Genomic DNA, 14,745 nt, shown 5'->3' with positions numbered 1-14,745 from the left:
GGTCAGCATAGCTGTCCTCATATGTGTGAAAAGGGGGAGTGGGATGCAGGATGAGCAGGAGAGACTGGAGCCCAGGCAAAATGGGATATGGAGGCCAGAGAAGGAGCTTGAACTTAATTTGCAGGAAAAGGGGAGCCATTGCAGGCTTTTGAGCAGGGACGTGTGTAACAGAGCTGGCAGCGCAGTTAGGGCAGTGAAGGGGGGCCTGCGGCAGGCAGAGGGCTGGGATGGCTGTTCCGGCTGTCCCCCTGGCGAGAGAAGCCGAAAGCCAAGGAATTCAAGGCAGCACCCCACGAGAGAAGCCGAAAGCCAAGGAATTCAAAGCAGCACCCCACGAGGTTCTTGAGAGGACGGGGATGGGGGCAAAGCAAGGTGGAAGGATGGGCCCTGGGCGGGAGACAGGCTGCCTGCTCTCTATATAAGAAGAAGGAAGGAGGACAAGGCAGTGTGCATAGGTTGCCTTGGGAGCTTCTGAAGAACTCACAGCTTCTAGAGAGCCAGATTTAAACATCTGGTAGACCCAGAGAGCACAAAGCCGCCTTGTGACAGAGCCATTCAAATTAGCGCTTGGAGGCCCCACTCCTTTCTTCTCCAGCCACCCACAGGCCAGAAACTGCACTTGACCAGCCGGGGAAGTGGAAGAGGTTTAACCTAAAATCGAGATAGAAGTTTTCACTAATAACTGGGATTGTTACACTTTTAATTACTTAAATGAGACTGTTGGCCACTTAAAGTGACTGAAGGCCTTCCTGTTACCTTCATCTCACGACCAGAAAAGACAGGGGACCCACCTGAGGTTTCACATAGGAGCAGGAGCGGGTTTAAAAGGGAGACTGAAAAAGTTGTATTTCAGATTCACGTGTGATTCCTCCACGTTCGACAGCTGGTTACACAGAAGCAGCCCTGGCAGGTCGTAGGCATTTACTTGTCAACTAGATTCTTCCTTTTCCTCCTTTCCTGGACAGGTCTGAAGGAATTAATCAACACTCAAGTGCAAGGAACTTAAACCAGTGTATTGTGTCTGTGATGAGCATGTGCCAGGGGATAGAAAACTTAAAAGACACTGATCTTTAATTCTGAATGTCAGATATTAGCACGGGCAGCAGAGATCCTTGGTGGCAGGTCGGGGGAGGCGACAGAGAGGTGCCCAGAGCCATCAGCCTGAGAAGTGGGTAGCCCTTGAAGATAACAGCCCCTCATGCAGTGTACTTGGGACAAGAAACCATTGAGGACGCGGCTTACTCATTAACTACGTCTTGCTCTAAGGGGGCAACCTTTGCGACTTTGAGCAGATAAACTTTAAGGTCAACCAAGTTACATTTCAGACCCAAAAGGGAAAAACAAAGACACCATAACTGCTAAATTACCTTTACAGGAGGGTTCTGACAGCACTGAAGTATCCATCCTTGGAGAAGCCAAATGGAGCTAAATAAATCACAGCTCTAAACACCTGAGACAGATCCCATCCTACTGACGCGTCTGTCCTGGTCATCTTGTCCAGCTGTGCCCTGGCTGTTGCTGCTTAACAACTGTTGCAATTGTTTCTTATTTAAACTCATTAATAATGAGAAAGAGAAAAAACATTGGCCTGTTTTATTCTCTGCCTTTATTCAAATAGGCATTCTTCTGTTGAATTCTGAATTTAAATTCTAGAAAATTCTCTTTTACACAAGTGATCATTTCCCTAACCATTTTGTAAAACAAAACAAAAACGTCCCCCTAGAGTAGATTCTTTAAAAAAATATTTTAGGGCTAAGATATATATGAATTGAAATCTATTAGTGCCAGGGTCAGTCTTATGCCTGCAGTATGGACTGTGTTTATTTCTGATTGTGGGACACTGGCAAATTTTTAAGGCTTAATACAATGTAAAGTTGCTTTTTATATGACAATAAGAGTAACAAAGATAATGTCATATTTTATGAGACAGATACTTTTTAATGATCTTTGAGAGTTTGAGTTCCTTGATGTTAACTGCAGGTTGAATATCCCAGTTAGAGAGTTAATCAATAGACTGTAGCAATTGATCTTTATCACCAGCTCTTCATAGAAGCTCCATGTCACAGTCCAAATGTGCCCCATTTAACAAAATAGACATGCCCTGGAAAGGTATCTATTTCTGTAACCCACTGCACTGCACCATATCACAGAGCTGGCATGCAGCCCCCTACAGATGTTTTGGATTCTGAGTTCGATGCAGTATTAAATGTGATTTTGATTGTCTTTTTATGTTGAATCTCTAAAGGGAAGATGGCCACTTCCTGACAACTCTTTCATTCTTTACATGCCTCAAACTGAAATGCAAGTTCTGTGGCAGGCCCTAGGGCCCAGGACCACGTGAAAGGGAGGCACCCCCAAGGGGTGCCGTCTTTTAAAATCTTCTAATTGTCAACACTAGTAGATCTCTACTGCAGGAAAATATTTCCTTTATAAATCCAGGAGTATACACTAAGTGCTATTTGCCAGATTATGGTGTCCCCAAAGTTCTTGAATGTTTGTTTGACTTGAAGCTTTTCAGTACCTAAAATCATAAAATCAAATTTTTTAGAAAAACTGGAAGCCCACTAAAGGGAATTAATTATGTCAGTATTTGCCTGAAAACACTCAAGGGAGAGCAATGATTCTTTTACACACAGAGCAAAATCAGTGGGATTAAAAAAGTCATTTTCAGGGGCCAGCCCCATGGTGTAGTGGTTAAGGTCAGCGCGTTCTGCTTCGGCGGCCTGGGGTCACGGGTTCGGATCCCAGGCACAGACCTACACCACTTGTCAGCCACGCTGTGGCGGCACCCCACATACAAAATAGAGGAAGATTGGCACAAATATTGCTCGCCTATGAGAATCTCTGAGGATGTTCAAAAAGGCTCTAAGTGTCTGGGAGTTTGGGCAGGATCATGCTGATGCAGGAATGACAATTAACAGTTTTTCATGGTTTCCCATGAATCCTGTGAAGAGAAGTCACACTGGTCATGCAGTTGAAGTATGACATGATACTGTTTTCTGCTGTTCGTTTTGTTGTCTTTGCAGGGGAGTTGGTATGAGAGCGATGAAAGACATGTTAGAAATGTCATATATTTTTGTCTCTCTAAATCAGGTAATTCTCTTGAAGACCACAGTCCACCTGCCTGGTAGGAAATCTCACCTAGTCATGTTTGGGGTCACTCTTCCAGCTTAAAGTTGTTGGAAAATCTCTAGGTCTCTGTAGAGCAGGGAATTCAGCAAAGGCCTTTGGTCTTCAGTTCACAGTAACCACTCAACATGGACTTGTCCAGCCGCCATGGCTCTTGCAGATCTGGTGCTCTAACATGTCTGTTGCTGGTCTCAGCAAAGGGGATCATGGCCTGTGGTCCTTGAGGCCTAGACTCTTGCCAACATCCTCTTGCCATCCCATCAGAAACCTCACCACCTCTCCTGCAAGCACTTTACAGGAGTGGGGTGCTGGTCCTCAATACTCCCAGGACTGTGCCCCCATCCACCTCCTGGTCTTGAGCAAAGCTTTGCAATCTTTTCTTCTCCAGCTACCTCTCTTTGTTTTGTCTTGAGTAGTATCTGGAAGAGTAGCACATGATGAAGTGGATCATCTAGGAGATGTTTTCCACTCTAGATGGAAATATAGATGTTTCCACTCTAGATGTTATAATTCCGTGATTCCATGTTGTGTTCCTGGAAACCCATGACGTTACTGAATGTGGTGACAATAGACTGACCATGGTCATTGCAGATCCCATCCTTCACTCAGCACCAGGCACTGAACTACTCTCACTCTGCCTCTCAGCGCCTCTGTGCAGTCAAAGGGCAGTGACAGTGGGCCCAGGCCATGGTGCTTACAACTGCCCTGGTTCCTGGATCCCCGAGCATGCCCTGCATAGACTTTATTCTGTCCCAAGGGTGCCTCTCCCTGACTCATCACAATCCCTGTTGCATGTTAGCTCATAGGACTGAAGGACAAGGAAAAGCTGTCATAGATTTGAGTTGGGCCGTGTTCATCAATTGTTAGCTCAAATGCCTTCTGGAAGAGCATGAGATTATTATATTCCAGCCACCGAAATCCCTTTAATCTTCTTTGGAAACTGGCCTGCAAGTTCATTTCCATGGCTCATTAACCTCTTTTGGATCGATTAGCTCCAAAATATTGAAAATTGGTTTCTTGCCTTTTGAAGGTAAATTCGCAACCCTCAGCATTTTGTGCTGGCTGCAAGTCCCTGAGTTGCTTGACCAGAAAGGAAGGGCAGGTTCTGATGAAGACAGTTCTAGCTGGTGTCTTCTTATGTTATGCAATTCCAGGGAAGGGTGGAGGATCACAAAGATGCAGGAGCTGTGTTTACAGTGCACTGGGTACAAGCGCTGTACATCTTAGCTTGAATGTACAAGTAGGATGATTTTCATTCTTCTGCCAGTGTCTTTCCCAAGTAGCTTATGGGAGCAAAGGACCTGGGCTATTGTGGCTGGAGAGGGAGGGTTAAATTGTCCACTAGAAAGAATTGCAGACCTCCCCAAACGTAAATGCTTAACAGAGATGGATTTTTAATGGAAATCAATTTCACTCTCCTTAAGAAGCCTTTGGCTTCTTAGAAAATACACACTGCTCACTGTTGATTACTGACCTTATATTTCCTTTCTCTCTCCCCTCCCGCCTTCCCAACCTGTTGGCAGCTGTCCATATCTAGCAGTGAAAATCACTCCTGCCATCCCCGTGGTCGGTGGCATTCTGTTCTTCTTTGTGATGGGGACCCTGCTTCGCACCAGCTTCAGTGACCCCGGAGTCCTTCCGCGAGCCACGCCTGATGAAGCCGCCGACCTGGAAAGGCAAATAGGTAACCCTGAAGGTCTCCCCTTAGCCTTTGGTCACTTCCCACCTGTGCTTGGCCACAGTGTGGGAGGACAGGCTGAGGCGGCCGTGCAGGAGGGGCAGGGCACTGGACGGTGACGAGTAACCGGGGACAAGTCCGGGAAGTCTTCATTCTCTCGGCCGCAGGATGACCAGAGTAGGAGGTGGGATGTAAAGTGGTCGGAGGTAAGGCCGAGGGGCTGGTGTGCTGGAGGCGGGCTGGTGGTGCCATCAAGCAAGGAACTGCCACTGAGCTGTTTCCCGATGTTTCTTCGAAACCCAAGTGTCCGAGTCTGCCCTGAGAAGGTGCCTCAGTAGTGCAAGACCTGTAGATGAAGGTGACTCTCTCTATTCCTTTTTCTAATCATCGTAGCGTAACTCCAGTTTCTATAACATAAACCTGGAAAGGTCACATCTTAGACTGCTGTCTTATTGACCCAGCATGGGATCCAGAATTTCCTTTATTATGGCATAACAAAGATATACATTGAGACATATTGACATGAAGAGCTTTATTTTTCCTTAGATATTGAAATCCTAGGATAAGTTTACAGCAATGCATTTTAAAGATATTACAACCAATCCTAATTCCTCACACAACAAACTTTTAAAGTTCTTTTTTCTAATTAAAAAGAGAGCTTTTTCTTGCCCTTAAAAGTTTGCACTTGGGCCGGCCCGGTGGCTTAGCAGTTAAGTGCGCGCGCTCCGCTACTGGCAGCCCAGGTTCGGATCCTGGGCGCACACCGACGCACTGCTTGTCCGGCCATGCTGAGGCCGCGTCCCACATACAGCAACTAGAAGGAGGTGCAGCTATGATGTACAACTATCTACTGGGGCTTTGGAGAAAAAAAAGAAAATAAATCATTTGACAGAGTTAGTTCTCTCCCAGTATTCCTCGCACTCCATGGGCTCCTTCTCTTCCCAGCCTCACTCAGCAGAGAGAGTCCCCCCTTTTCCACAGTGTAAAGAGATACAAGTGTGGGTCTTAATAGACAGTATCTGCTCTGGTCTACCATCCCCAAGCCCTGAAGCACAGCTGTGCCCTTCTCTGAGCATCTTGCCTCTATCCTTCATCCCTGTCGCCTGGGTGGGGATCAGTAAAGGAGTTGATAGTGGCATGTATGGTGGGTGGTCGGCTGGGGAGCAGTCTTTTTGTGTCCTGAGGTAGGGGTAGGAAGAAGCAGCAGTGGGGAGACAATCTCTTTCTTACCACTGCATTTTGGGATTTCAAGACAGGGCATTAATTCACAATTTAAAGCCTTACATTTACAGCACGTTAATAATTTGTAAAGACCATCCATGGCTATCATGCAATTTGATCACATCCAAGCAAGTTTCTGAGGAAGATTTTATTAATACACCCACTTTACAAATAAGGAAACTAAGACCCAAAGAGGTAAATGGGAGAAAGTGGTGGAGCCAGAGCCTCGAACCCAGATCTTCTGGATCTCAGCCCTTGTTCTTTCCAGGTTGTCATGTCATAGGGGAGAGAGGGCAATCAGGCCGTTTCCTTCAAGGACTAGAACTGGACCTATAGAAAGTACGTAGTCTGCGCCCACATCACGTTAGCACACAGCTTGAAAATCTCCTCCAGCAGTGCGCACAGAGCCCAGCTCCCCACACTGGCCGGTAAGCATTTTCCTGCTGTGATCCTGTTTTTTTTCCCTGCCTCCCAGTTAGTGCGAGAAACATCTGCAAAATCAGCAAGATTAGGAACTGGTTTTCTGCCTTTCTTAAAAGGGGATGATAAAGAGTGACAATGGATTTCTCTACTTTAAACGCAGATTCTAGGAGGCACAGAGTTTCCATTCATCTTTACTAATATTGAAGAAGTTGAGTGATTCACTGAAGTGTTTTTTTTTTTTTTTTTGCTTTAAGTTGATAACCTTAGAGCAGGATTTTTTAATATAAGTGTTCGTAGAAGCCAGCTGTGCCCCGGTGTCGCCCCCCCACCCCCACCCCACCAAATCACAGATTCTCTCGTTGAGAGAATGAGATGAGGTAAAAGACAAAACCACATTTTGTTTCCTGCGAAGGAAAGCAGAGAGGCTTCAGAGACAGGACTTTGGCGTGGCAGAAATGAGTAGCTTGGCACATCGTCTCCCCAAAAGGCAATGATAAACCCGGACAAAATAGTCAGAAACAATTGTTTCACGGTTCTGGAATTGGACTGCGTTGAGAAGCGGTTCTTCATGAAAAACTGTTGACCTTTGGGGAAGAACAGTGACAGTCTGTGGCCTTCTCACTTGGGGCTGCTCCAATGCCAATCTGAATTCCAAAGGGGAGGAAGTTCTATCTAGACGAGGCAAGCCCTGAAAACCAGCAGCTTCCCTGTCTGAGGGGCTGTCTTCATTTGGAGTGGAGTATGGGAAAAAAACAGTAACTGAAACTTTCACCTTAAGAAACTGGAAAAAAAGAGCAAACTAAACTCAAAGCAAGCAGCAGTAAGGAAGTATTAAATATGAGACTGGAAATCAATGAAATAGAATACAGAGAATACCAGTGACACCAAAAGATAGTTCTCTGAGAAGAGCAACAAAAGTGACAAACCTTTCACCATACCACCCCCTCTCCCCAAGAAAAGACAGAGAAAGAGCAGATACAAATTACCCAAATCAGGAAAGAAAGCAGGGGCATCACCATCGACCCTGCAGAAATTAAAAGGATTTTAACGTATGCAAATTAGACAACTTAGATGAATGGACAAATTCTTAAAATGCCACAATTATCAAAAAAATGACTCAAGAAAAAATAGAAAATCCAAAGAAACCCATAACAAGTAAAGAAATTAGGTGTCTATATGAAAAAGATTAATTTGAAACCTTACCTCACACCATACATAAAAGTTAATTCCAGAGACCTAAATATAAGAGCCAAAACTATAAAACTTCTGAAGAAAACATAGAAGAAAATGTTTGTGACCTTGGGTTAGGCAAAGAGTTCTCAGATATGACACCAAAAGCATGATTTGTAAAAGAAAAAAATGATAAATTGAATTTCATTAAATTAAAAACTTTTGTGCTTCATAAGACACCATTAAGAAAATGAAAAGACAAGCCACAGACTGAGAGAAAATATTTGCATATCATATATCTGATAAAATATCTTGTTCTTGTATCTAGAATATATAAAGATCTCTTACAACTCAATAATAAGACAAACAACCCAACTAAAATTGGGTAAAGGATTTGAACAGACATTTTTCCAAAGAAGATACATGAATGGCCAATAACCACATGAAAAGATGCTCAACATCATTAGTTATTAGGGAAATGCAAATCATAATGAAGTACCATTTCATACCTACTACAGGGGCTCTAATCAAAAATACTGACAATAGGGCCGGCCCCGTGGCTTAGCGGTTAAGTGCGCGTGCTCCGCTGCTGGCGGCCCGGGTTCGGATCCCGGGCGCGCACCGACGCATCACTTGTCCGGCCATGCTGAGGCTGCGTCCCACATACAGCAACTAGAAGGATGTGCAGCTATGACAGACAACTATCTACTGGGGCTTTGGGGGAAAAATAAATAAATAAAATCTTTAAAAAAAAAATATTGACAATAAATAACAAATGTTGGTGAGGATATGGAGAAATTGGAACCCTCATGCATTACTGGTGGGAAGGTAAAATGGTGTAGCCACTTTGGAAAACAGTTTCTCCAAATTCCTCAAGAAATTAAACATAGAGGTACCATATGACCCAGCAATTCTACTCCTAGATATATAGCCAAGAGAAATGAAAACATATGTCCTTGTATGTGTGTTATATCTAATAGCCAAAAACTGGAAACAACCCAAATGTCCATAAGTGGGTGAGGTGACGAACAATATGTGGTATATCCACATATAATAGGATACTCTTGAGCAACAAAAAGGAGCAAAGTGTTGACGTATGTTACAACATGGGTGACCCCTAAAAACATTATGCTAAGTGAAAGAAGTCAGATCAAAAGACTGCATATTGTGTGATTGTGTTTTTATGAAATGTTCAGAAAGGGCAAATCTTGGGAGACAGAAAGCAGATCGGGGATTGCCTGGGCTGGGCGTGGGGGTGCGGTTGACTGCACACAGACATGAGAGAACTTGCTGGTGTGATGAAAATGGTCTAAAATTAGATTGTGGTGATGGTTGCACAATCTAACAAATTTACTAAAAATCATTCTAATGTACACTCATAATGGATAACTGTTATAGTATGTAAATTATACCACAATAAAGCTGTCAAAAATAAAAAGGAGGAAGAGAGGAAGGGAGATGGAGAGGAAGGAAGAAGGTCTCACCCATTGTCTAGTTGTGTGACTTTAGGCTAGTTGTACACTTTCTAAACCTCGTTCCTCCTTGTTTTTGTCTATAAAATAGGAATAATGACACATATCCTGTAAGGTTCTTGTCAGGTTAGCTCAGTCAATGGTAGTATTATTTTAAGAAAAATTCTCCTCTTTTCCCACCCAGTACTCTCTTCACCTTCTTCAAACATAGATTCTCATAAAAAGCGACCTGAAATGTGTTAGGAATAAATGGCAGAGCTGCTACAGTGTGAGGCTAATGTTTTATAAGGAGTCCTCCCATATATTACTTGGCTGTGGAAAATAAGATTATGTTCCAGTGAAATTTTAGCACATTTATTTTGTGCTAAAGAATGAAAAATGAGATTTGGAAACTTTTTATTATTAGGGTTATTAATTCTAATTATCCGTAGTATATCTCTACGGATATAAGTAGAAGCCCATAAGAGCCACTTGAAATCAGTCATCTGAGTCATTTACGGAAGATTTGCCAAGGATCTGAACAGCTTCCCCTGTCCCCAGCTTTCTGGAGAGGAGTAGGTGGTGAGGAGGACGCTGTATGTCTCAGAGTCTGTTAGTCTCTTGAAAGCCTTTACACTTCTCTTTTTTCTGAAAAAACTTTCCCAATAACTTATGTTGCAGCGAAAAAGACAGCAAAGAAGGCTGAAGGGGTCCAGGGAGGCCTTGCTGGGGTCCCTGGAGCCCTGCTTGGAAACTTGACAGTTTCGGAAATTCAGTTTTTTCAGTTCACTCGGGGACGATCAGATACCAAGCAATTGATTTGGGGTTGGAAAAAAATGACGAGATACTGTGTTATAAATCACAGGATCAAAGCATTTCATTTCAATGAGGGATAGACCTTCCCAGGGATCAGAATGGAGACAAGCAGCTGGCCTGCCTCTCCACTTTACATCCCACGTGCGTCGTCTCTTCCCATCCCCTCTGCAGTCCTGAGGATGCCGAGACAGGGACATCAGCCCTGGGCTGACATGTGAACTTGGCCTGTTGGGCTCCGAAAGCAAGGCTTGTCATTTAGGAAACTCTCCCCCCGTGTCACGGTAACCCCGACACCAAAGAAGTGATCTAAGGGTTGCTTGCTGAGGGTAGAATCAAGTCAGAGGAAGCTGAGTGGTCTTGAAAACACTCACCTGAGCCGTGGCGGCGTCTAAACAACTACTGCCTCCATTCGGCACCTTTTACTGACTGGCTGGAACCCCACTGTGCTAGACGCAGTGCGCATGTGTGTGCCTCCCTTCTCTCCCGCCCTGTCTCTGTCTCCCTCTCTCTTTCCCTCCCTCCCTCCTTTCCCTCTCCTCTTTCCTCCCCGCCATCGTCCTCCTCTTCCTCTTCTTCTCCCACTCCCCTCCTCCTCCCCCTTCTCCTCCTCCCCATCTTCCTCCTCCTCCCCATCTTCCTCCTCCTCCCCCTCCTCTTCCTCCTCCTCCCCCTCCCCTCCTCCTCTTCCTCCTCTTCCTCCTCCTCCCCCTCCTCCGCCCCCTCCGCCTTCTCCTCCTCCCCATCTTCCTCCTCCTCCCCCTCCCCCCCTCCTCCCCTTCTCCTCCCCCTCCCTCCTCCCCCTCCTCCTTCCCGTCTCCCTCCTCCCCCTTCTCCCCCTCCTCCTTCCCCTCTCCCTCCTCCCTCTTCTCCTCCTCCTTCCCCTCTCCCTCCTCCCCCTTCTCCTCCTCTCCCCCTCCCCCTCCTCCTCCCCCTTCTCCTCCTCCCCATCTTCCTCCTCCTCCCCCTCCTCTTTTTCCTCCTCCCCCTCCTCTTCCTCCTCTTCTCCCCCTCCCCTCCTCCCCCTCCCTCTCCCCCTCTCTCCCCCCTCCCCCCTCCTCCTCCCCCTTCTCCTCCCCCTCCCTTCTCCCCCTCCTCCTTCCCCTCTCCCTCCTCCCCCTTCTCCTCCTCTCCTCCTCCCCATCTTCCTCCTCCTCTCCCTCCTCTTCCACCTCCTTCTCCTCTCCTCCTTCCCCCTTCTCCTCCTCCTCCATCTCCTTCTCTTCCTTCTTTTCTTTCTTCTCTCCCCCATCCCCCCCTCCTTTGGTCAAATTCTCACCATCCAACAATTTTTCTTGTAGTACACAGAACCAATCACCATTTCTGAGACTAAAGTTTATCTCCCATTATTTCCTAAATTAGCACTTGGACTGGATATCCTCTGGATGAGATGTTTAGGAAGCATGGCACAGCAGCTTCCGGATCCTGAGGAAACACGCAGCTTCTCAGCAGCTCGGTTCTCCAGCGTCCCAGATAGCACAGTTCCTGCGAAGAGTTCCATCGGAACAGGATGTTTTCACCACCAATTCAACTTGCTAGAGTTTTTTCCCCAAAGACATCTTAATTCAGTGTTTAAGAGTAGAAACATTTTAATTGGAATTTTAACAACACTGATGGATTTTTGTTGAAGAAAATACTTTCTGAGGAGAACACTATTAAGCCAATTTAAGACCTTGATCAATTTTCTCTATTGCAAAGCTAAACTATTTCCAGTTGTTTCCCATTTCCATTTTTATTTTACTAAAATTATTTTTATTGGAGTAATTCCTTTTCTGCATAAAATTTATAACTGAAAATTTTTTTATTGATCAATTTTATTTTAATATCATCAAAGCTGCCATTATCAATTTTCTTATAGAACTATTATTTCTGCTAAGACAAATTTTCCTGGTGATTTAATTTTTTATCACGTGAATTTTTTTCAAGCCATTATTGGTTTCTTTTTGTGTTGGTTATTCCTAACTAGTAATATTCACCATGAAATTGCTTTAAAACTTGACGGATTCTTATTTTTTGCCTCATAATTAATCTATTGTCTATGATTGATCTGTGATTAAATCTTCCATACACTTTGCAGTCACTTTTTCTTCTGTACATCAAATGTCCACACTGTGGAATATACAGAAAAAAAGGGGGGGCAGTTGTCACAGGTGGTTGATTTGATTAGTTTTTGCCAGTTTTCTTTTCAGAAGGTGACATTTTCTGACCATTTCCCCCAATTCCTATTTCCATCTCCCTACTCACCTCTAAAATTACCACAACTTATCCTTTGAGTAATTTTTATTTGAAGTGGTCATTTCGGCATCTCATGAGCATTCTGCTAGGCCCCAGATCTCTATCCAGAATTGAATTACAGCCGCCCATGTGGGATTCTCTACCATTCTCTCTCCTCTGCCCCTTTCTGCCCTGTTCTTTCCAGAATTATTGTGATGTCGCTTTATTAGCTTTTGAACTTTCTCTTCCATGTGCCCGCATCAGCATTTACCGGTGTCCATTGAAATAAAATATTCTCTGTGCTTTTCCTATAAAGTAATTGGTTTATTGGTCCATGATGAACAGGTCGAATAATATTAATAGCTGGTTTTCATTAAGTGCTTCTCTTGTGCCAGGCATCATGCTAAGCTCTTTCCGTGTATGATCTCACTTAATACTCACAACAGCCACTGCATGATGTTGAGACCCTCTTAATGTTCCTATTTATTTATGAGAAAGCCAGTGCTCAGAAAGGAAAGTGATTTGCCAAAGGCCATCTGGCCAGAGCTGGGAGTCCAGTGTGGGTCCATCTGCCCTCATGCCCTGTGCTCTTCACCACCACATGGTACTGCCCACCATCTTGTTGCCTTGGAGAGCCAGGCCCTGAGTGGGAGACTTACGGGCTCACTGGAGCAGGTAACACAAGTTATATTCGCTCTCCCTCTGATTGTCAGCATCATCCTCCAAGAAAGTCCTCCAACTTTCCTGTCCTGTTCGCTGATTCTCCCCATCACATCCACGGCTCAGAAGACAGAGCCGTGGCCAGCAGGTCGTGGCTAGAGGACCTGGTTCTCAAATCCTGGGCCCAAGTGGGCAGAGAAGGAAGAACTGCAGGAAAATTCCAGACAATGACGCCCATCTTGGAGCTGCCTGAAGATATAGCTGCCTTTAGTCCAGTGGGAATCTGGCTGATGTCTAGATGTTTGTGAAGGAGCTAAGGAAAGTGGGGAGCGGGGGAGTCCCACCATATCTGAAATACCTTCTGGAAGAGACAAAGGCTTTTGAAGAAAATGGCATCCCAGGAATAAAAAAAAAAGTAGATTCCTTGTTTGGGGGAAAATCTAGAATCATCTAGTGTGTACTGATGCCAAGGAAGGGTAGGCAGCGAGTCTCCTACACAAACGCAGGGTGGCGACTCAGAATGTCAAAATTCCTGATTGTCTCTTTAAAAAAAAAATCCCAGCCTGGGAGATCTGGAAACCAGATGTCACAATTCAAATTATGGTATTTGGGGAAATACCACAAGATTCTGAAGGGTCTAGTTCTGTGGGAAGGAAGGAGCCGGAGATTTTGTTTTTCTGAAAGGTTTGGAATATGGATGTTTGTCATTGAGAATGTTCATTGAAGCCTCTATTATTTCTTCTTCCTATAGAAATCCAGACTTGTGGGAATGCACCATGTGGTTGGAACGGAGGCCAGTTTCTGATGCAAATTTGTTTACTTGTTTGTAAGTCTGGGACATTCTCCTGTGTGATGGTTGGAGTGGAGAATTATCATAACATAGAAAAGCCCCCTCTAGCTCCTCTCTCCTGGGGGGTGCCCTTTACAGAATCATCTGCACAGTCCTCCAGATAGTTTTGTGGGTGGCAAGTGGTATTTGCCTCCTTCTTACAGGAAGAAAAATTGAAACAAGGGAGGCTATTTAACTTGCTGAGATCACACTTCCGTGCTCCCACTGCACAGAGCTTAGCAGTCTAAATGCCTAAATCCACATAGGTATTTTAGTGACCTTTGTATTTCCCATCCTGAATCTGCTGGCTGTCTCTCTTACTATATTAAGTCTTAATAGGTTGAAGATTTGACTTACATATATGTATGTATGTATAGATGTGGAGTGTTTTCTATAAAATCGATGAACTCCTCCCTAAAAGCAATGGGATCAGTTCATTTCAGATAAGGGGACATCTCTTTATCTCTCTCGCCACACCAATGTCACATTCTTTAAAAAGTTTGTGTTAAATCAGCAAAATGATGGCATTGAGCAATGTTGACATGCTTTGCTAAAAAAAATATGTACTGTAATTATAATCAGTTCCTATATACAAGGCTGCAAAGGGGGACAGACGATGAAGCAACCAGGGTGAGGAAAAGGTCAACTTCCAGAGAGCAGGGAAAGTCAGAGGCTGCAAGGAGGGGAGATCAAGGATCAAGTGGCATGAAAGGGAAGGAAAAATTGGGACCACGTGGCTCAAGAATACGGCCAAAGGAAAGAGCAAGGGTGTGGAGCATGTTAATGGAAATGAGAGGCCCACCCTTACCCAGCCAGGGGCACTGAGAGAGCTGCTGATACATGGATCCCATGGAGCTAATAAAAGGGCTTTCTGAACCCACCTCTCTGACCCCAGGTAGGCTGGTCGGCTGCAGTGCTATGAGTCTAGAACATTCCACCTTAAAGGGACCTCAGCAGTCATGGAGATCATCCTGGACAACTCCCTCAGTTTACAGACAAGTAACTTGAGGCTCAGAGAGAGACAGGTACAGACCCGCCTGCTCACACAGAGCTAGTCAGTGACACACCCAGGACTCTGGTCCTGAGTCCCGACTCTACGCCCAGGTACTCTACCCGCCTTTGACTTCTTTGCTTCTGAAATTGAATCCCTAAATCCT

The 14,745-nt window shown here is 44.9% G+C and overlaps 1 protein-coding gene across 2 annotated transcripts in view; it reads left to right on the top strand.

Moving 5' to 3' along the window:
* The window catches only part of ZDHHC14 (zinc finger DHHC-type palmitoyltransferase 14), a 279,273-nt gene that overhangs the window by 164,205 nt on the left and 100,323 nt on the right, over positions 1-14,745 (top strand). For both annotated transcript variants that reach the window (XM_058534084.1, XM_058534083.1), the window contains exon 2: positions 4,653-4,813. In XM_058534084.1, coding sequence (XP_058390067.1) covers positions 4,653-4,813 — 161 coding nt within the window. The remainder of the gene's footprint in view (positions 1-4,652; positions 4,814-14,745) is intronic.

The sequence above is a fragment of the Diceros bicornis genome, chromosome 39 (genome assembly GCF_020826845.1).
Source record: "Diceros bicornis minor isolate mBicDic1 chromosome 39, mDicBic1.mat.cur, whole genome shotgun sequence".
Taxonomy (NCBI): domain Eukaryota; kingdom Metazoa; phylum Chordata; class Mammalia; order Perissodactyla; family Rhinocerotidae; genus Diceros; species Diceros bicornis.
This window is presented reverse-complemented; position numbering and strand designations above follow the sequence as displayed.